The sequence below is a fragment of the Bombina bombina genome, chromosome 3 (assembly GCF_027579735.1).
Source record: "Bombina bombina isolate aBomBom1 chromosome 3, aBomBom1.pri, whole genome shotgun sequence".
NCBI lineage: Eukaryota > Metazoa > Chordata > Amphibia > Anura > Bombinatoridae > Bombina > Bombina bombina.
The window spans coordinates 685872182-685894688 of record NC_069501.1 but is presented as its reverse complement, the minus strand read 5'-3'; the positions used below and the strand labels follow the sequence as shown (position 1 = coordinate 685894688).

General features: G+C 40.8%; 1 protein-coding gene across 1 annotated transcript in view; it reads right to left on the bottom strand.

Annotated features, from left to right (window-relative positions):
- The window catches only part of LOC128653901 (S-adenosyl-L-methionine-dependent tRNA 4-demethylwyosine synthase TYW1), an 824555-nt gene that overhangs the window by 115817 nt on the left and 686231 nt on the right, over nt 1-22507 (bottom strand). Inside the window, exons 14-15 of the mRNA XM_053707460.1 lie at nt 19517-19627; nt 15392-15559 (exon numbers count right to left, since the gene is read on the bottom strand). Of these exons, the coding sequence (XP_053563435.1) occupies nt 15392-15559; nt 19517-19627 (279 nt within the window). The remainder of the gene's footprint in view (nt 1-15391; nt 15560-19516; nt 19628-22507) is intronic.

Genomic DNA, 22507 nt, shown 5'->3' with positions numbered 1-22507 from the left:
AATCAAAGAACTTTTTGGTAAATTGATCCTCCAACCATGATCTTGAAGAAACAACACAAGTCGATTTGTATGAGACTCTGCTAAATGTAAAGACTGAGCAAGTACCAAGATATCGTCCAAATAAGGAAATACCACAATACCCTGTTCTCTGATTACAGACAGAAGGGCACCGAGAATCTTTGTGAAAATTCTTGGAGCTGTAGCAAGGCCAAACGGTAGAGCCACAAATTGGTAATGCTTGTCTAGAAAAGAGAATCTCAGGAACTGAAAATGATCTGGATGAATCGGAATATGCAGATATGCATCCTGTAAATCTATTGTGGACATATAATTCCCTTGCTGAACAAAAGGCAATATAGTCCTTACAGTTACCATCTTGAACGTTGGTATCCTTACATAACGATTCAATAATTTTAGATCCAGAACTGGTCTGAAGGAATTCTCCTTCTTTGGTACAATGAAGAGATTTGAATAAAACCCCATCCCCTGTTCCGGAACTGGAACTGGCATAATTACTCCAGCCAACTCTAGATCTGAAACACAATTCAGAAATGCTTGAGCTTTCACTGGATTTACTGGGACACGGGAAAGAAAAAATCTCTTTGCAGGAGGTCTCATCTTGAAACCAATTCTGTACCCTTCTGAAACAATGTTCTGAATCCAAAGATTGTGAACAGAATTGATCCAAATTTCTTTGAAAAAACGTAACCTGCCCCCTACCAGCTGAACTGGAATGAGGGCCGTACCTTCATGTGAACTTAGAAGCAGGCTTTGCCTTTCCAGCAGGCTTGGATTTATTCCAGACTGGAGATGGTTTCCAAACTGAAACTGCTCCTGAGGACGAAGGATCAGGCTTTTGTTCTTTGTTGAAACGAAAGGAACGAAAACGATTGTTAGCCCTGTTTTTACCTTTAGATCTTTTATCCTGTGGTAAAAAAGTTCCTTTCCCACCAGTAACAGTTGAAATAATAGAATCCAACTGAGAACCAAATAATTTGTTTCCCTGGAAAGAAATGGAAAGTAGAGTTGATTTAGAAGCCATATCAGCATTCCAAGTCTTAAGCCATAAAGCTCTTCTGGCTAAGATAGCCAGAGACATAAACCTAACATCAACTCTAATAATATCAAAAATGGCATCACAGATAAAATTATTAGCATGCTGGAGAAGAATAATAATATCATGAGAATCACGATTTGTTACTTGTTGCGCTAGAGTTTCCAACCAAAAAGTTGAAGCTGCAGCAACATCAGCCAATGATATAGCAGGTCTAAGAAGATTACCTGAACACAGATAAGCTTTTCTTAGAAAAGATTCAATTTTTCTATCTAAAGGATCCTTAAACGAGGTACCATCTGACGTAGGAATGGTAGTACGTTTAGCAAGGGTAGAAATAGCCCCATCAACTTTAGGGATTTTGTCCCAAAATTCTAACCTGTCAGGCGGAACAGGATATAATTGCTTAAAACGTTTAGAAGGAGTAAATGAATTACCCAATTTATCCCATTCTTTGGAAATTACTGCAGAAATAGCATTAGGAACAGGAAAAACTTCTGGAATAACCGCAGGAGCTTTAAAAACCTTATCCAAACGTATAGAATTAGTATCAAGAGGACTAGAATCCTCTATTTCTAAAGCAATTAGTACTTCTTTAAGTAAAGAGCGAATAAATTCCATCTTAAATAAATATGAAGATTTATCAGCATCAATCTCTGAGATAGAATCCTCTGAACCAGAAGAGTCCAAAGAATCAGAATGATGGTGTTCATTTAAAAATTCATCTGTAGAGAGAGAAGATTTAAAAGACTTTTTACGTTTACTAGAAGGAGAAATAACAGACAAAGCCTTCTTTATGGATTCAGAAACAAAATCTCTTATGTTATCAGGAACATTCTGCACCTTAGATGTTGAGGGAACTGCAACAGGCAATGGTACATTACTAAAGGAAATATTATCTGCTTTAACAAGTTTGTCATGACAATTATTACAAACAACAGCTGGAGGAATAGCTACCAAAAGTTTACAGCAGATACACTTAGCTTTGGTAGATCCAGCAGGCAGTGATTTTCCTGTAGTATCTTCTGGCTCAGATGCAACGTGAGACATCTTGCAATATGTAAGAGAAAAAACAACATATAAAGCAAAATAGATCAAATTCCTTATAAGACAGTTTCAGGAATGGGAAAGAATGCCAAATATCAAGCTTCTAGCAACCAGAAGCAAATGAAAAATGAGACTGAAATAATGTGGAGACAAAAGCGACGCCCATATTTTTTAGCGCCAAATAAGACGCCCACATTATTTGGCGCCTAAATGCTTTTGGCGCCAAAAATGACGCCACATCCGGAACGCCGACATTTTTGGCGCAAAATAACGTCAAAAAATGACGCAACTTCCGGCGACACGTATGACGCCGGAAACGGAAAAGAATTTTTGCGCCAAAAAAGTCCGCGCCAAGAATGACGCAATAAAATGAAGCATTTTCAGCCCCCGCGAGCCTAACAGCCCACAGGGAAAAAAGTCAAATTTTTGAGGTAAGAAAAATATGATAATTCAATGCATAATCCCAAATATGAAACTGACTGTCTGAAAATAAGGAAAGTTGAACATTCTGAGTCAAGGCAAATAAATGTTTGAATACATATATTTAGAACTTTATAAATAAAGTGCCCAACCATAGCTTAGAGTGTCACAGAAAATAAGACTTACTTACCCCAGGACACTCATCTACATGTTTGTAGAAAGCCAAACCAGTACTGAAACGAGAATCAGTAGAGGTAATGGTAAATATAAGAGTATATCGTCGATCTGAAAAGGGAGGTAAGAGATGAATCTCTACGACCGATAACAGAGAACCTTATGAAATAGACCCCGTAGAAGGAGATCACTGCATTCAATAGGCAATACTCTCTTCACATCCCTCTGACATTCACTGCACGCTGAGAGGAAAACCGGGCTCCAACTTGCTGCGGAGCGCATATCAACGTAGAATCTAGCACAAACTTACTTCACCACCTCCCTTGGAGGCAAAGTTTGTAAAACTGATTTGTGGGTGTGGTGAGGGGTGTATTTATAGGCATTTTAAGGTTTGGGAAACTTTGCCCCTCCTGGTAGGAATGTATATCCCATACGTCACTAGCTCATGGACTCTTGTTAATTACATGAAAGAAATCAGATAAGGAGAATCACAATGTAAGGCCGATAACTCAGAGACTCTTCGAGCCGAGGAAATAGCCATTAAAAACAGAACTTTCCAAGATAACAGCTTGATATCAATGGAATGAAGGGGTTCAAACGGAACACCTTGCAGAACGTTAAGAACTAAGTTTAAGCTCCACGGCGGAGCAACAGTTTTAAACACAGGCTTAATCCTAGCCAAAGCCTGACAAAAAGCCTGAACGTCTGGAACTTCTGACAGACGTTTGTGTAAAAGGATAGACAGAGCTGAGATCTGTCCCTTTAACGAACTAGCAGATAAACCCTTTTCTAAACCTTCTTGTAGAAAAGACAATATCCTAGGAATCCTAACCTTACTCCATGAGTAACTCTTGGATTCGCACCAATATAAGTATTTACGCCATATTTTATGGTAAATTTTCCGGGTAACAGGTTTCCTAGCCTGTATTAAGGTATCAATCACTGACTCCGAGAATCCCCGCTTTGATAGAATCAAGCGTTCAATCTCCATGCAGTCAGCCTCAGAGAAATTAGATTTGGATGTTTGAAAGGACCCTGAATCAGAAGGTCCTGTCTCAGAGGCAGAGACCATGGTGGACAGGACGACATATCCACTAGATCTGCATACCAGGTCCTGCGTGGCCACGCAGGCGCTATTAGAATCATCGATGCTCTCTCCTGTTTGATCCAGGCAATCAATCGAGGAAGCATCGGGAAGGGTGGAAACACATAAGCCATGTTGAAAACCCAAGGTGCTGTCAGAGCATCTATCAGTACCGCTCCCGGGTCCCTGGACCTGGATCCGTAACAAGGAAGCTTGGCGTTCTGGCGAGACGCCATGAGATCCAGATCTGGTTTGCCCCAATGATGAAGCAGTTGGGCAAACACCTCCGGATGAAGTTCCCACTCCCCCGGATGAAAAGTCTGGCGACTTAGGAAATCCGCCTCCCAGTTCTCCACGCCTGGGATGTGGATCGCTGACAGGTGGCAAGAGTGAGACACTGCCCAGCGAATTATCTTTGGGACTTCCATCATGGCTAGGGAACTCCTTGTCCCTCCCTGATGGTTGATGTAAGCCACAGTCGTGATGTTGTCCGACTGAAACCTGATGAACCTCAGAGTTGCTAACTGAGGCCAAGCCAGAAGAGCATTTAAAACTGCTCTTAATTCCAGAATGTTTATTGGAAGGAGTCTCTCCTCCTGAGTGCATGATCCCTGAGCCTTCAGGGAATTCCAGACAGCGCCCCAACCTATCAAGCTGGCGTCTGTTGTTACAATCGTCCAATCTGGCCTGCTGAAGGGCATCCCCCTGGACATATGTGGCCGAGAAAGCCACCATAGAAGAGAATCTCTGGTCTCTTGATCCAGATTTAGCATAGGGGACAAATCTGAGTAATCCCCATTCCACTGACTTAGCATGCACAATTGCAGCGGTCTGAGATGCAGGCGTGCAAAAGGTACTATGTCCATTGCCGCTACCATTAAGCCGATTACCTCCATGCATTGAGCCACTGACGGGTGTTGAATGGAATGAAGGACACGGCAAGCATTTAGAAGTTTTGATAACCTGTCCTCTGTCAGGTAAATTTTCATTTCCACAGAATCTATAAGAGTCCCCAAGAAGGGAACTCTTGCGAGTGGCAATAGAGAACTCTTTTCTACGTTCACCTTCCACCCATGCGACCTTAGAAATGCCAGAACTAACTCTGTATGAGACTTGGCAGTTTGGAAATTTGACGCTTGTATCAGAATGTCGTCTAGGTACGGAGCTACCGCTATTCCTCGCGGTCTTAGTACCGCCAGAAGAGAGCCCAGAACCTTTGTAAAGATTCTTGGAGCTGTAGCTAACCCGAAGGGAAGAGCTACAAACTGGTAATGCCTGTTTACGAAGGCAAACCTTAGATACCGGTAATGATCCTTGTGAATCGGTATGTGAAGGTAGGCATCCTTTAAATCCACTGTGGTCATGTACTGACCCTTTTGGATCATAGGTAAGATGGTCCGAATAGTTTCCATTTTGAACGATGGAACTCTTAGGAATTTGTTTAGGATCTTTAAGTCCAAGATTGGTCTGAAGGTTCCCTCTTTTTTGGGAACCACAAACAGATTTGAGTAAAACCCTTGTCCGTGTTCCGACCGCGGAACTGGGTGGATCACTCCCATTAGTAAAAGGTCTTGTACACAGCGTAGAAACGCCTCTTTCTTTATCTGGTTTGTTGACAACCTTGAAAGATGAAATCTCCCTTTTGGAGGAGAAGCTTTGAAGTCCAGAAGATATCCCTGAGATATAATCTCCAACGCCCAGGGATCCTGGACATCTCTTGCCCAAGCCTGGGCGAAGAGAGAAAGTCTGCCCCCCACTAGATCCGTTTCCGGATCGGGGGCCCTCACTTCATGCTGTCTTAGGGGCAGCAGCAGGTTTTCTGGCCTGCTTGCCCTTGTTCCAGGACTGGTTAGGCTTCCAGCCCTGTCTGTAGCGAGCAACAGTTCCTTCCTGTCTTGGAGCGGAGAAAGTTGATGCTGCTCCTACCTTGAAGTTACGAAAGGCACGAAAAACAGAATTTATGTTTACCTGATAAATTACTTTCTCCAACGGTGTGTCCGGTCCACGGCGTCATCCTTACTTGTGGGATATTCTCTTCCCCAACAGGAAATGGCAAAGAGCCAGCAAAGCTGGTCACATGATCCCTCCTAGGCTCCGCCTACCCCAGTCATTCGACCGACGTTAAGGAGGAATATTTGCATAGGAGAAACCATATGATACCGTGGTGACTGTAGTTAAAGAAAAAAAATTATCAGACCTGATTAAAAAACCAGGGCAGGCCGTGGACCGGACACACCGTTGGAGAAAGTAATTTATCAGGTAAACATAAATTCTGTTTTCTCCAACATAGGTGTGTCCGGTCCACGGCGTCATCCTTACTTGTGGGAACCAATACCAAAGCTTTAGGACACGGATGAAGGGAGGGAGCAAATCAGGTCACCTAAATGGAAGGCACCACGGCTTGCAAAACCTTTCTCCCAAAATAGCCTCAGAAGAAGCAAAAGTATCAAACTTGTAAAATTTGGTAAAAGAGTGCAGTGAAGACCAAGTCGCTGCCCTACATATCTGATCAACAGAAGCCTCGTTCTTGAAGGCCCATGTGGAAGCCACAGCCCTAGTGGAAGGAGCTGTGACCCTTTCAGGAGGCTGCCGTCCGGCAGTCTCGTAAGCCAATCTGATGATGCTTTTAATCCAAAAAGAGAGAGAGGTAGAAGTTGCTTTTTGACCTCTCCTTTTACCAGAATAAACAACAAACAAGGAAGATGTCTGTCTAAAATACTTTGTAGCATCTAAATAGAATTTTAGAGCGCGAACAACATCCAAATTGTGCAACAAACGTTCCTTCTTCGAAACTGGTTTCGGACACAGAGAAGGCACGACTATCTCCTGGTTAATGTTTTTGTTAGAAACAACTTTTGGAAGAAAACCAGGTTAGTACGTAAAACCACCTTATCTGCATGGAACACCAGATAAGGAGGAGAACACTGCAGAGCAGATAATTCTGAAACTCTTCTAGCAGAAGAAATTGCAACCAAAAACAAAACTTTCCAAGATAATAACTTAATATCAACGGAATGTAAGGGTTCAAACGGAACCCCCTGAAGAACTGAAAGAACTAAGTTGAGACTCCAAGGAGGAGTCAAAGGTTTGTAAACAGGCTTGATTCTAACCAGAGCCTGAACAAAGGCTTGAACATCTGGCACAGCTGCCAGCTTTTTGTGAAGTAACACAGACAAGGCAGAAATCTGTCCCATCAAGGAACTTGCAGATAATCCTTTTTCCAATCCTTCTCGAAGGAAGGATAGACTCTTAGGAATCTTAACCTTGTCCCAAGGGAATCCTTTAGATTCACACCAACAGATATATTTTTTCCAAATTTTGTGGTAAATTTTTCTAGTTACAGGCTTTCTGGCCTGAACAAGAGTATCAATAACAGAATCTGAGAACCCTCGCTTTGATAAGATCAAGCGTTCAATCTCCAAGCAGTCAGCTGGAGTGGGACCAGATTCGGATGTTCGAACGGACCTTGAACAAGAAGGTCTCGTCTCAAAGGTAGCTTCCATGGTGGAGCCGATGACATATTCACCAGATCTGCATACCAAGTCCTGCGTGGCCACGCAGGAGCTATCAAGATCACCAACGCCCTCTCCTGATTGATCCTGGCTACCAGCCTGGGGATGAGAGGAAACGGCGGGAATACATAGGCTAGTTTGAAGGTCCAAGGTGCTACTAGTGCATCTACTAGAGTCGCCTTGGGATCCCTGGATCTGGACCCGTAGCAAGGAACCTTGAAGTTCTGACGAGAGGCCATCAGATCCATGTCTGGAATGCCCCACAGTTGAGTGATTTGGGCAAAGATTTCCGGATGGAGTTCCCACTCCCCCGGATGCAATGTCTGACGACTCAGAAAATCCGCTTCCCAATTTTCCACTCCTGGGATGTGGATTGCAGACAGGTGGCAGGAGCGAGTCTCCGCCCATTGAATGATTCTGGTCACTTCTTCCATCGCCAGGGAACTCCTTGTTCCCCCCTGATGGTTGATGTACGCAACAGTCGTCATGTTGTCTGATTGAAAACCGTATGAACTTGGCCCTCGCTAGCTGAGGCCAAGCCTTGAGAGCATTGAATATCGCTCTCAGTTCCAGAATATTTATCGGTAGAAGAGATTCTTCCCGAGACCAAAGACCCTGAGCTTTCAGGGATCCCCAGACCGCGCCCCAGCCCATCAGACTGGCGTCGGTCGTGACAATGACCCACTCTGGTCTGCGGGAGGTCACCCCTTGTGACAGGTTGTCCAGGGACAGCCACCAACGGAGTGAGTCTCTGGTCCTCTGATTTACTTGTATCTTCGGAGACAAGTCTGTATAGTCCCCATTCCACTGACTGAGCATACACAGTTGTAATGGTCTTAGATGAATGCGCGCAAAAGGAACTATGTCCATTGCCGCTACCATCAAACCTATCACTTCCATGCACTGCGCTATGGAAGGAAGAGGAACGGAATGAAGTATCCGACAAGAGCTTAGAAGTTTTGTTTTTCTGGTCTCTGTCAGAAAAATCCTCATTTCTAAGGAGTCTATTATTGTTCCCAAGAAGGGAACTCTCGTCGACGGAGATAGAGAACTCTTTTCCACGTTCACTTTCCATCCGTGAGATCTGAGAAAGGCCAGGACTATGTCCGTGTGAGCCTTTGCTTGAGGAAGGGACGACGCTTGAATCAGAATGTCGTCCAAGTAAGGTACTACAGCAATGCCCCTTGGTCTTAGCACCGCCAGAAGGGACCCTAGTACCTTTGAGAAAATCCTTGGAGCAGTGGCTAATCCGAAAGTAAGCGCCACGAACTGGTAATGTTTGTCCAGGAATGCGAACCTTAGGAACCGATGATGTTCCTTGTGGACAGGAATATGTAGATACGCATCCTTTAAATCCACCGTGGTCAAGAATTGACCTTCCTGGATGGAAGGATTGTTCGAATGGTTTCCATTTTGGACGATGGAACCTTGAGAAACTTGTTTAGGATCTTGAGATCTAAGATTGGTCTGAACGTTCCCTCTTTTTTGGGAACTACGAACAGATTGGAGTAGAACCCCATCCCTCGTTCTCTTAATGGAACAGGATGAATCACTTCCAGAAGATAACCTTGGGAGGCTATTTCTAGCGCCCAAGGATCCAGAACATCTCTTGCCCAAGCCTGAGTGAAGAGAGAGAGTCTGCCCCCCACCAAATCCGGTCCCGGATCGGGGGCCCGCATCTCATGCTGCCTTGGGAGCAGTGGCAGGTTTCTTGGCCTGCTTTCCTTTGTTCCAGCCTTGCATAGGTCTCCAGGCTGGATTGGCTTGAGAAGTATTACCCTCCTGCTTAGAGGACGTAGCACTTGGGGCTGGTCCGTTTCTGCGAAAGGGACGAAAATTAGGTTTATTTTTGGCCTTGAAAGACCTATCCTGAGGAAGGGCGTGGCCCTTGCCCCCAGTGATATCAGAGATAATCTCTTTCAAGTCAGGGCCAAACAGTGTTTTCCCCTTGAAAGGAATGTCAAGCAATTTGTTCTTGGAAGACGCATCCGCTGACCAAGATTTTAACCAAAGCGCTCTGCGCGCCACAATAGCAAACCCAGAATTTTTCGCCGCTAACCTAGCCAATTGCAAGGTGGCGTCTAGGGTGAAAGAATTAGCCAATTTAAGAGCACGAATTCTGTCCATAATCTCCTCATAAGAAGAAGAATTACTAATAATCGCCTTTTCTAGCTCATCGAACCAGAAACACGCGGCTGTAGTGACAGGGCCAATGCATGCAATTGGTTGTAGAAGGTAACCTTGCTGAACAAACATCTTTTTTAGCAAACCTTCTAATTTTTTATCCATAGGATCTTGGAAAGCACAACTATCTTCTATGGGTATAGTGGCGCGCTTGTTTAGAGTAGAAACCGCCCCCTCGACCTTGGGGACTGTCTGCCATAAGTCCTTTCTGGGGTCGACTATAGGAAACAATTTTTTTAAATATGGGGGGAGGTACGAAAGGTATACCGGGCCTGTCCCATTCTTTATTAACAATGTACGCCACCCGCTTGGATATAGGAAAAGCTTCGGGGGGCCCCGGGGCCTCTAGGAACTTGTCCATTTTACATAGTGTTTCTGGAATGACCAGATAATCACAATCATCCAAATTGGATAACACCTCCTTAAGCAGAGCGCGGAGATGTTCCAACTTAAATTTAAAAGTAATCACATCAGGTTCAGCTTGTTGAGAAATTTTTCCTGAATCTGAAATTTCTCCCTCAGACAAAACCTCCCTGGCCCCCCTCAGACTGGTGTAGGGGCCCTTCAGAAACAATATCATCAGCGTCCTCATGCTCTTCAGTATTTTCTAAAACAGAGCAGTCGCGCTTTCGCTGATAAGTGGGCATATTGGCTAAAATGTTTTTGATAGAATTATCCATTACAGCCGTTAATTGTTGCATAGTAAGGAGTATTGGCGCGCTAGATGTACTAGGGGCCTCCTGTATGGGCAAGACTGGTGTAGACGAAGGAGGGGATGATGCAGTACCATGCTTACTCCCCTCACTTGAGGAATCATCTTGGGCATCATTTTTACTAAATTTTTTATGACATAAATCACATCTATTTAAATGAGAAGGAACCTTGGCTTCCCCACAGTCAGAACACAATCTATCTGGTAGTTCAGACATGTTAAACAGGCATAAACTTGATAACAAAGCACAAAAAACGTTTTAAAATAAAACCGTTACTGTCACTTTAAATTTTAAACTGAACACACTTTATTACTGCAATTGCGAAAAAGTATGAAGGAATTGTTCAAAATTCACCAAAATTTCACCACAGTGTCTTAAAGCCTTAAAAGTATTGCACACCAAATTTGGAAGCTTTAACCCTTAAAATAACGGAACCGGAGCCGTTTTTATATTTAACCCCTTTACAGTCCCTGGAATCTGCTTTGCTGAGACCCAACCAAGCCCAAAGGGGAATACGATACCAAATGATGCCTTCAGAAAGACTTTTCTATGTATCAGAGCTCCACACACATGCAGCTGCATGCCATGCTGTTCTCAAAAACAAGTGCGCCATACCGGCGCGAAAATGAGGCTCTGACTATGATTAGGGAAAGCCCCTATAGAATAAAGTGTCTAAAACAGTGCCTGCCGATATTATTTTACAAAAAATACCCAGATTAAATGATTCCTCAAGGCTAAATATGTGTAAATATGATCGATTTAGCCCAGAAAATGTCTACAGTCTTAATAAACCCTTGTGAAGCCCTTATTTACTGTCTGAATAAAAATGGCTTACCGGATCCCATAGGGAAAATGACAGCTTCCAGCATTACATCGTCTTGTTAGAATGTGTCATACCTCAAGCAGCAAAAGACTGCTCACTGTTCCCCCAACTGAAGTTAATTCCTCTCAACAGTCCTGTGTGGAACAGCCATGGATTTTAGTAACGGTTGCTAAAATCATTTTCCTCATACAAACAGAAATCTTCATCTCTTTTCTGTTTCAGAGTAAATAGTACATACCAGCACTATTTTAAAATAACAAACTCTTGATTGAATAATAAAAACTACAGTTAAACACTAAAAAACTCTAAGCCATCTCCGTGGAGATGTTGCCTGTACAACGGCAAAGAGAATGACTAGGGTAGGCGGAGCCTAGGAGGGATCATGTGACCAGCTTTGCTGGCTCTTTGCCATTTCCTGTTGGGGAAGAGAATATCCCACAAGTAAGGATGACGCCGTGGACCGGACACACCTATGTTGGAGAAATTAGACTGTTTGGCCCTTGGTTTGGCCCTGTCTTGAGGCAGGGCATGGCCCTTACCTCCCGTAATGTCAGCGATAATTTCTTTCAAACCGGGCCCGAATAATGTCTGCCCTTTGAAAGGGATGTTAAGCAATTTAGATTTAGAAGTCACATCGGCTGACCAGGATTTAAGCCACAGCGCTCTACGCGCTTGAATGGCGAATCCGGAGTTCTTAGCCGTAAGTTTAGTTAAGTGTACTACGGCATCAGAAACAAATGAATTAGCTAGCTTAAGGACTTTAAGCTTGTCTATAATCTCATCCAATGGAGCTGTGCTAAGGGTCTCTTCCAGAGACTCAAACCAGAATGCCGCCGCAGCCGTGACAGGCGCAATGCATGCAAGGGGTTGTAATATAAAACCTTGCTGAACAAACATTTTCTTAAGGTAACCCTCTAACTTTTTATCCATTGGATCTGAAAAAGCACAGCTATCCTCCACTGGGATAGTGGTGCGCTTAGCCAGAGTAGAAACTGCTCCCTCCACCTTAGGGATCGTCTGCCATAAGTCCCGTGTGGTGGCGTCTATTGGAAACATTTTTCTAAATATAGGAGGGGGTGAAAAAGGCACACCGGGTCTATCCCACTCCTTGTTAACAATTTCTGTAAGCCTTTTAGGTATAGGAAAAACGTCAGTACACGCCGGTACCGCAAAATATTTATCCAGCCTACATATTTTCTCTGGAATTGCAACCGTGTTACAATCATTCAGAGCCGCTAATACCTCCCCTAGTAATACACGGAGGTTCTCAAGCTTAAATTTAAAATTTGAAATGTCTGAGTCCAGTTTACTTGGATCAGATCCGTCACCCACAGAATGAAGCTCTCCGTCCTCATGTTCTGCAAATTGTGACGCAGTATCAGACATGGCTCTATAATTATCAGCACACTCTGTTCTTACCCCAGAGTGATCGCGTTTACCCCTAAATTCTGGCAATTTAGATAGTACTTCAATCATAACATTAGCCATGTCTTGCAAAGTGATTTGTATGGGCCGCCCTGATGTACTTGGCGCCACAATATCACGCACCTCCTGAGCGGGAGGCGAAGGTACTGACACGTGAGGAGAGTTAGTCGGCATAACTTCCCCCTCGTTGTCTGGTGAAATTTTCTTTACATGTACAGATTGGCTTTTATTTAAAGTAGCATCAATGCAATTAGTACACAAATTTCTATTGGGCTCCACATTGGCCTTTAAACATATTGAACAAAGAGATTCATCTGTGTCAGACATGTTTAAACAGACTAGCAATGAGACTAGCAAGCTTGGAAAATACTTTTCAAATAAATTTACAAGCAATATAAAAAACGCTACTGTGCCTTTAAGAAGCACAAAAAACTGTCACAGTTGAAATAACAATGAACCAAATTAGTTATAGCAACCAAATTTTCACAGTAAATGCATTAAGTTAGCAAAGGATTGCACCCACCAGCAAATGGATGATTAACCCCTTAGTACCCAAAAAACGGATAACAATTTAATATTAACGTTTTTATCACAGTCAAAACACACTCTCACAGGTCTGCTGTGAGTGATTACCTCCCTCAAAACTAGTTTTGGAGACCCCTGGGCTCTGTAGAGACGTCCTGGATCATGGAGGAAGAAATAGGAAGACTGTGACTAAATTTTTACTGCGCAATAAAGCGCTAAAATAGGCCCCTCCCACTCATATTACAACAGTGGGGAAGCTCAGTAAACTGATTTTATTCAGAAACAAAAACGACAGCCATGTGGTAAAATCATGCCCATAAAGTTTTATCACCAAGTACCTCAGAAAAAAAACGATTAACATGCCAGTAAACGTTTTAAAAATAAAATTATGAAATGTTATTAATAAGCCTGCTGCTAGTCGCTTTCACTGCAGTGGAGGCTCAAATATTACTTAAATATATACAGTATTTTCTTAGTGAAATTCCATTCCCCAGAAATACCTCAGTGTATACATATATACATATCAGCCTGATACCAGTCGCTACTACTGCATTTAAGGCTGCACTTACATTACATCGGTATTAGCAGTATTTTCTCAGTCAATTCCATTCCTTAGAAAATAATATACTGCAACATACCTCCTTGCAGGTGAGCCCTGCCTGCTATCCCCTGTTCTGAAGTTACCTCACTCCTCAGAATGGCCGAGAACAGCAAGTGGATCTTAGTTACGACCGCTAAGATCATACACAAACGCAGGTAGATTCTTCTTCTAATGCTTCCTGAGAAGAAACAACACACTCCGGTGCCGTTTAAAATAACAAACTTTTGATTGAAGAAATAAAAACTAAGTTTAACAACCACAGTCTTCTCACACGTCCTATCTATTAGTTAGGTGCAAGAGAATGACTGGGTATGACGTAGAGGAGAGGAGCTATATAGCAGCTCTGCTTGGGTGATCCTCTTGCACTTCCTGTTAGGGAGGAGATATAATCCCATAAGTAATGGATGACCCGTGGACTGACTACACTTAACAGGAGAAAAGGGCCTTGAGATAGAAGGTCTGGCCTTAACGGAAGTGACCAAGGTTGGCAACTTGCCATCCGAACGAGATCCGCATACCAAAACCTGTGAGGCCATGCTGGAGCCACCAGCAATACAAACGAACGTTCCATTAGAATTTTGGAAATCACTTTTGGAAGAAGAACTAGAGGCGGAAAGATATAAGCAGGTTGATAATTCCAAGAAAGCGACAGCGCGTCCATTGCTTCCGCCTGAGGATCCCTGGATCTGGACAGATACCTGGGAAGTTTCTTGTTTAGATGAGAGGCCATCAGATCTATTTCTGGAAGTCCCCAGATTTGAACAATCTGAAGAAATACCTCTGGGTGAAGAGACCAGTCGCCCGGATGTAACGTCTGGCGACTGAGATAATCCGCTTCCCAATTGTCTACACCTGGGATATGAACCGCAGAGATTAGACAGGAGCTGGATTCCGCCCATACAAGTATCCGAGACACTTCTTTCATAGCCTGAGGACTGTGAGTCCCCCCTTGTGACATTGTCTGTCTGAAAACAAATAAACGATTCTCTCTTCAGAAGAGGCCATAACTGAAGAGCTCTGAAAATCGCACGGAGTTCCAAAATGTTGATTGGTAAATTCCCCTGCGCTGTCAGAGATCCCCATACAGCTCCCCAACCTGAAAGACTCGCATCTGTTGAGATTACAGTCCAGGTTAGACAAACAAAAGAGGCCCCTTGAATAAGACGATGATGATTCAACCACCAAGTCAGAGAAGATCGAACATTGGGATTTAAGGATATTAATTGTGATATCTTTTTATAATCCCTGCACCACTGGTTCAGTATACAAAGCTGAAGAGGTCTCATGTGAAAGCGAGCAAAAGGGATCGCGTCCGATGCAGCAGTCATGAGACCTAGAATTTCCATGTACAAAGCTACCGAAGGGAATGATTGAGACTGAAGGTCAACACATAAAGGGGCACAAGTAGTGAGTGTGTTTTTTCATTTGAACAAAACAAACACTTCAGCTAGTGAAGCTCTCCATCTACCTAACCCTAAATAGGTAAAAACTGAAACCAAAGCATGATTTTGTTACAACACACTCAGATTTCTGCAATGTGTTTCACACTACTCCAGAGAACGCCTACCAGCACTGATCTGAGTGTGAGAAAAGAAATACACACGTACCTACAAAAGCAGCATCATACACACGTACCTACAAAAGTAGCATCATACACACGTACCTATAAAAGTAGCATCATACACACGTACCTACAAAAGTAGCATCATACACACGTACCTACAAAAGTAGCATCATACACACGTACCTACAAAAGTAGCATCACATTATTCATTATTTTAGATTATTCATGTGATTTTCCTTTACACGTTTATAAAAAGAAAGCATACCTTTTTATGGGCAATCAGCATACAGTTTGAATGTTCATGCTCACAAGCTACTTCATAATCCGGTAAGAGGTTAGCTAATTCTAGAACAAAATAGATAACTTCCTCATGCCATGGAACATTTGCCATGGTCAGGCTGCTGGCTGAACTGTCTCCACAGTATGTCACTCCCTATAATATGAGCAGAAGACAAAATGACAAAACAAAATAATAATAATTAAAAAACATTAATATTTAAATTATAATGCATAGTACTATACGCTATACTATTTTTTATAAGGTTCACATGCAGTTTGTTACATATACTATTAAAACACTTACAAGAAGATTCAGTTTACTTGTTATATAATATGTTAGGAACCTGCTTCATACACTGTATTTTATAGTGTTAGATGCAAGATCAATGAAAAATATATAGCTGAAGAAATCCAAATTCTGTATGACAAGGACTTAAATCATGAAAACTGATGGCACAACCATGTCCTTATCTACAGCAAACTATCATCCCATCATGCAACAGTTTACATATTCAATAAAACCTTTTTTTGCAAAAGGTTCTGTCTATAGGATTAACAGCTAAGACTGACATTTGTCTCTGGAGATGTAATAGTGCAGCGTCTCAGGTGACTATTCTATTTGGCAATCCATTTCCCATCATGCACACGTTTTATCTAATCATTTAGCTTGCTGACATTTCTGAAACTAGGTTCAGGTTTGAGATTGCTGATTTCAACTACATTTGTGTGAAGTAGAAATATAAAGTATCCCAAAACTTCTTGGTTTAATAATAGTATAATCTCAAAGAAATATTTCTGTGCTAGACACACAACTTTATTGATGATGAAAGGGTTATTTTAAATAACAAGACTAATCAAATGATAAAAAACATAAATGCTTAAATTATATATCACATCAAGAGTTGTGTCACACACTTCAAACATTCAATAATGAACGGCACAGCTGATTAATCAGTAAGTGCTCTGATGTAATATTCTGTACTAGAACTAGTGCAACTAAAAATAGAATAATACTACTGCAAAATATTAAATGAACAACTCTTAACATTCTCATCAAGCAAACTGCCGCCAGACCCATACAACAACCATTAAACCAAGTGGAAGAATATATCCGCGAAAATGAACCAATGAGAATTGTAACTACACGGTGTAATACAGCTTATGAAACATAATGAAGTTAGATGAAGTTAGATGATGCATGGCAGCACTAAACCTCGGCAATTGGCGCTCCATGAACTAGGAGCAACACAAAATCATATTTGTGCATGGATAAAAGTACCCAAAAGCAAATGACATAGTACATCTTATAAGTGACAATGCAATTTAAACAGTTATATGCAATATCAGGTATGATATTTACTTATTTATAATGCCATATGTGATGACACATAATTAATGAGTTTTCCTGGGTCTTGTATATTTAGTGGGTGATGAAACTAAATTCCCTGATTTTTGTTGTTCTGTTGTACGGTTGTATTCTTTATTACATTTCTTAAACCATGGGATTGCCTTATTTTTTGCCATTAAATTTAATTTGTGATATCATTGGACGGGCACAAGAATACATGAGAATGGGATTTGTCTAAGTATAGTTAAAGGGAAAGTAAACTCAAAATGTTTCTTTCATGATTCAGAAAAAACATGCAACTACTGTCCTATGTATTTCTATTAGCTTATTATCTGTTTTCTTAGTATCCTTTGTTGAAAAGTATACCTAAGTAGGCTCAGGGGCAGAAATGCACTACACACACGTCTATTTAAATCTATTCCAGAAAATAATTATAACAGTTGCCCTGTGTTAATATGTGTAGTATCCGATGAGCAATTATTTATGCAACAAAATGTAATTTCATGAGATTATTTAAAAATTCATAGATAAAAAATCATGCAACATTTTTAACAATAAAACATAAAAATCAGCACATTAAAAAGGCATAAAAGACCATAAAAATCTATGTTATTGTTTGTAATGTTGCATGATTTTTATTTATGAATATTTAAATCTCATGAAATTACATTTTGAATTGAATAAACCTGATCTTTTGCAGGGAGAGAGGACCTACTTTATACAGTTGTTTTATGTGTTTTTGGTAAAGCGCAGGTTCCTTACCATTTTTCTTTGGAACTACTGTACAATACCCAATGTGTTTAGCAGCTGCCTGTAGTGCATTGCTGCTTCCATCAACAAAGGATATCAAGAGAATGAAGCAAATTTAATAATAGAAGTAAATTAGGAAGTTGCTAAAATTGTATGCTCAATCTGAATAATGAAAGAAAGATTTTAGGTTTCATGTCCCTTTAACACACCTTAAAGTAAAACAAGATGGAGTATGAGATTAAATAGCACCACTGAGGATATGAATCCAGGCACACAATGAAGAGTAATATTTTTACATTATGACAACTTAGTGTGCTGTAAAATCAGCTGCATTTCATAACCACTGCTGTAAAAGTGATTTTTAAACACCATGTACTTGAGAAAAAATGAAATAAATAAAAAAACAAAACCTTCTTAAAATAGAGCAGGTCTATGTAAGTCTAACACTGCTCGAGCCACTAATGGTTGTTTGGGGAGATGGATTCACCTATAGTGTGAGTCAATGAATGGTAGGTAGGTGAATTGTGTGCATTGGTATATAGTGAGTGGGTCAACACTATGATGTCACCTGATTTTGTAGTAGATGTTCCTACTTTATTTTTATTGGAATGTGGTTAAGTTGTGGACACAGGAGTGGGATGTTTAATTGATATTACGCCTGATGAAGTTGCTTTTTAATAAATATTTTCATATTGAGCTCCTGTGTGTTGGGCCAACCAGCTAGAGACCTTCTTGTGCTTCCTGGTACAGACCTTTGGATCCTGCATGTTCCAATGACTGGAATGATTAAAGGGCCATAATACCCAAATGTTTAAACACTTTAAAGTGATGCAGCATAGCTGTAAAAAGCGGATTAGAAAATATCTCCTGAACATCTCTATGTAAAAAAGAAAGATATTCTACCTCAAAAGTTCCTCAGTAGCCACCTCCCATTGTAAAGGATTTCTAAGCAGCATTTTAGTGTGTCTGTCCTAGGACAGCTTAGGGGATGAGCCTCATGAACTCTCATATTATTTCACCAATCAGGTAAAGGAAGCTTACTATGAAATCTCATGAGAGTTAAGTCAAATCTCATGAGATCGCAGTAAGAGTTCATGACCTCAGCACTGCTGATGCTGATTGGCTTCTGTTCATTTCTTCATTTTTTTTTTATTTTTACCTGCAGCTGGGAGCAGGTGAAGTATAACTTTTTACACAGAACTTACTCTGCTGAGCTGAGGAAATTGTGAGGTAAAATATCTTCCTTTTTTACATAGAGATGCTCAGGTGATATTTTCCCGTCAGCTTTTTACAGTTATACTGCATCAGTTTCAAGTGATTTAGCATATGAGTATTATATCCCTTTAATTAATATTATGAGATCTTTAATATTATCAAAAAATATCTCCCTATCGTTTGTGGAGATAATGCTCTTAAAGGGACATTGTACAATAGATTTTTCGTTGCATACATATTTTGTAGATGCATACATTGTGCCGATTTTCAGACTCTTAACCAAGCCCCAAAGTGTTATATGTATAGTATTACACACATTTACAGACTCCTGTTGGCTCCTATTTATGTTATATTTCTTTTCATATGCAGGGAGGAGGGGGGGTGTCTGCTTTTCTTTTTTTCCCAGCCCCTTTCACTGGGTGCCCCAGACAATCTCATCAACAGTGCTAAACTGGGAGCTTTAATTAAAAGGACAGTCTAATGCAAAAAAAAACCCGGAATGATCTAACCAGTCAAGGGGTTTAACACATAGCAATGCTACTCATAACTAGTTCACTTGCTGTTTCCTGTGGCTCCAGAGGAGGACATTAGCTTTTTGATGTTTCGTGGAGTTAAACATAAAGCAAACAACAATAATACGGAAATGACACACTCAACCAATTTAAAACATGGATTTTTTGCATTAGAATTCAATTTTTAGATTTCATATATACTTTTTTTCAGCTTTGGAAGGGTATAATTATAATCATCATGTCCCTTTATGTATTCTATAACAGAATATGAGCACATGTAGCTTACCTTAACCTCAATGAAGTCTGGTTTTCCAACAGTTATGAGGTCTGCATAAGCTTTCAACTCATCCACATTCCAAGCTTTCACCAGGGTCAGCCTGTACACCGTTCTCTGTCGCTGAAAATCAGAAAGTGAAGACAGGTACTGATTAACCTTAACATTTGAAAGTTATTGTGGTTTAGAGGGAATACATTACATTAATACACCATGGTTCTTTGTGAACTGTTTGAGTCGATGATTGTTATGTCCCAAAAAGTAAATGGGAACAAGATAAATGGATACTATCAAATGCAAACTATATTATATATGTGAAATAAAATGTCATATGCAAGTTTCCTGCATTCTTTTATAGGTTAAAAACTTGCAATGAAAAATGAAAATGAAGCTCTATAAATTAGAATCTGAGAACAGGCATTTTAACTGCAGACCTGAAGCATGAAATAGTGCAGTTGTTAACCCGGGGAAACCATACAGCAGATTAAATATGTCGTTTACATTTTTAGCTGGCTGATAGGCTCCGGTATTGTGCAAAAAATATGTAAACTTAGAATCTTGTTGGGGGGGGGGGGGGGCAATACTTATCCAAACGCTTATAAAAGGCCATTTCTCATACTCAATGCATTATTTTATTGGATGGCTACAAATAGGTGTATGATGGCCCAATAATATTAAGGACTTTTTGGAGCAAAGCAGTGATTCAAAGACTTAAATCATTTCTAATATGATGCAATGATGTAGGATATTACAAAAGTGGCAATTAGATTGTTATACATTATATTAAAAAAAAAACAGTTTAGCCAATATTAAACGATAAATATTGAAATTAATATTAAAAATATGTAAAAAAAAAAAAAGCCATTACAGTAGCCAGTAGATGCACACATCTGTAGATAATTTATTTATACTCCGCTTTAAAAGAAACACAATTTGTGGATATAGTGCTGTTTATTTGCTGTCAAATATATGTGATGATACAAAATAAAATAATCTGTTTCCTGAACCGGCTACTCCAAGCAAGTCTGAGATATCTTTTTGTGGGTGCAAGGGTTAAAATCAAATTACTTTCTGTCGGCACTAGACCTTAAACAATGATTAAATATTCCCTTTAATGTCACTCACACTAATTCTACTATGTAAGCTGCCATTTTAGCAAGGTAAGTCCTCGGTAGCCCCCACCTAATAGTTAGCAAAAAACCCAAAATACAATTTTTTAAAGATCTATATAAAAGCAATACTAATAATCTCTTCACAGACAAAGGCAGAACTTAATAATTAAACATTTACTATGTACATAAAAAATAGGTCACAGTGTATACATAACAGATGTTCCAAAAACAAAATAATCCTAGACAGTTTAAAATAAAAGGTGAAAAAACATAATTTATGCTTACCTGATAAATTCCTTTCTCCTGTAGTGTAGTCAGTCCACGGGTCATCCATTACTTATGGGATATTAACTCCTCCCCAACAGGAAGTGCAAGAGGATCACCCAAGCAGAGCTGCTATATAGCTCCTCCCCTCTACGTCATACCCAGTCATTCGACCGAAACCAAAACGAGAAAGGAGAAACTATAGGGTGCAGTGGTGACTGGAATTTAATTTAAATTTAAGACCTGCCATAAAAAACAGGGCGGGCCGTGGACTGACTACACTACAGGAGAAAGGAATTTATCAGGTAAGCATAAATTATGTTTTCTCCTGTTAAGTGTAGTCAGTCCACGGGTCATCCATTACTTATGGGATACCAATACCAAAGCTAGAAGTACACGGATGACGGGAGGGAAAGGCAGGATCTTTATACAGAAGGAACCACTGCCTGAAGAACCTTTCTCCCAAAAACAGCCTCAGAAGAAGCAAAAGTGTCAAATTTGTAAAATATGGAAAAAGTATGAAGAGAAGACCAAGTTGCAGCCTTGCAAATCTGTTCAACAGAGGCCTCATTCTTAAAGGCCCACGTGGAAGCCACAGCTCTCGTAGAATGAGCTGTAATTCTTTCAGGAGGCTGCTGTCCAGCAGTCTCATAAGCTAAACGTATTATGCTACGAAGCCAAAAAGAGAGAGAGGTAGCAGATGCTTTTTGACCTCTCCTCTGACCAGAATAAACTACAAACAGGGAAGATGTTTGGCGAAAATCTTTAGTTGCCTGTAAATAAAATTTCAAGGCACGAACTACGTCTAGATTGTGTAGAAGACGTTCCTTCTTTGAAGAAGGGTTAGGGCACAATGATGGAACAACAATCTCTTGATTGATATTCTTGTTAGTGACTACCTTAGGTAAGAACCCAGGTTTAGTACGCAGAACTACCTTGTCTGAATGAAAAATCAGATAAGGAGAATCACAATGTAAAGCCGATAACTCAGAGACTCTACGAGCCGAGGAAATAGCCATTAGAAACAGAACTTTCCAAGATAACAGCTTGATATCAATGGAATGAAGGGGTTCAAACGGAACACCCTGTAAAACGTTAAGAGCTAAGTTTAAGCTCCACGGTGGAGCAACAGACTTAAACACAGGCTTAATCCTGGCCAAAGCCTGACAAAAAGCCTGAACGTCTGGAACTTCTGACAGACGTTTGTGTAAAAGGATGGACAGAGCTGAGATATGTCCCTTTAAAGAACTTGCAGATAAACCCTTTTCTAAACCTTCTTGTAGAAAAGACAATATCCTAGGAATCCTAACCTTACTCCATGAGTAACTCTTGGATTCGCACCAGTGTAAATATTTACGCCATATTTTATGGTAAATTTTCCTGGTAACAGGTTTCCTAGCCTGTATTAAGGTGTCAATTACTGACTCCGAAAATCCACGCTTTGATAAAATCAAGCGTTCAATCTCCATGCAGTCAGCTTCAGAGAAATTAGATTTTGATGTTTGAAAGGACCCTGAATTAGAAGGTCCTGTCTCAGAGGCAGAGACCAAGGTGGACAGGATGACATGTCCACTAGATCTGCATACCAGGTCCTGCGTGGCCACGCAGGCGCTATTAGAATCACCGA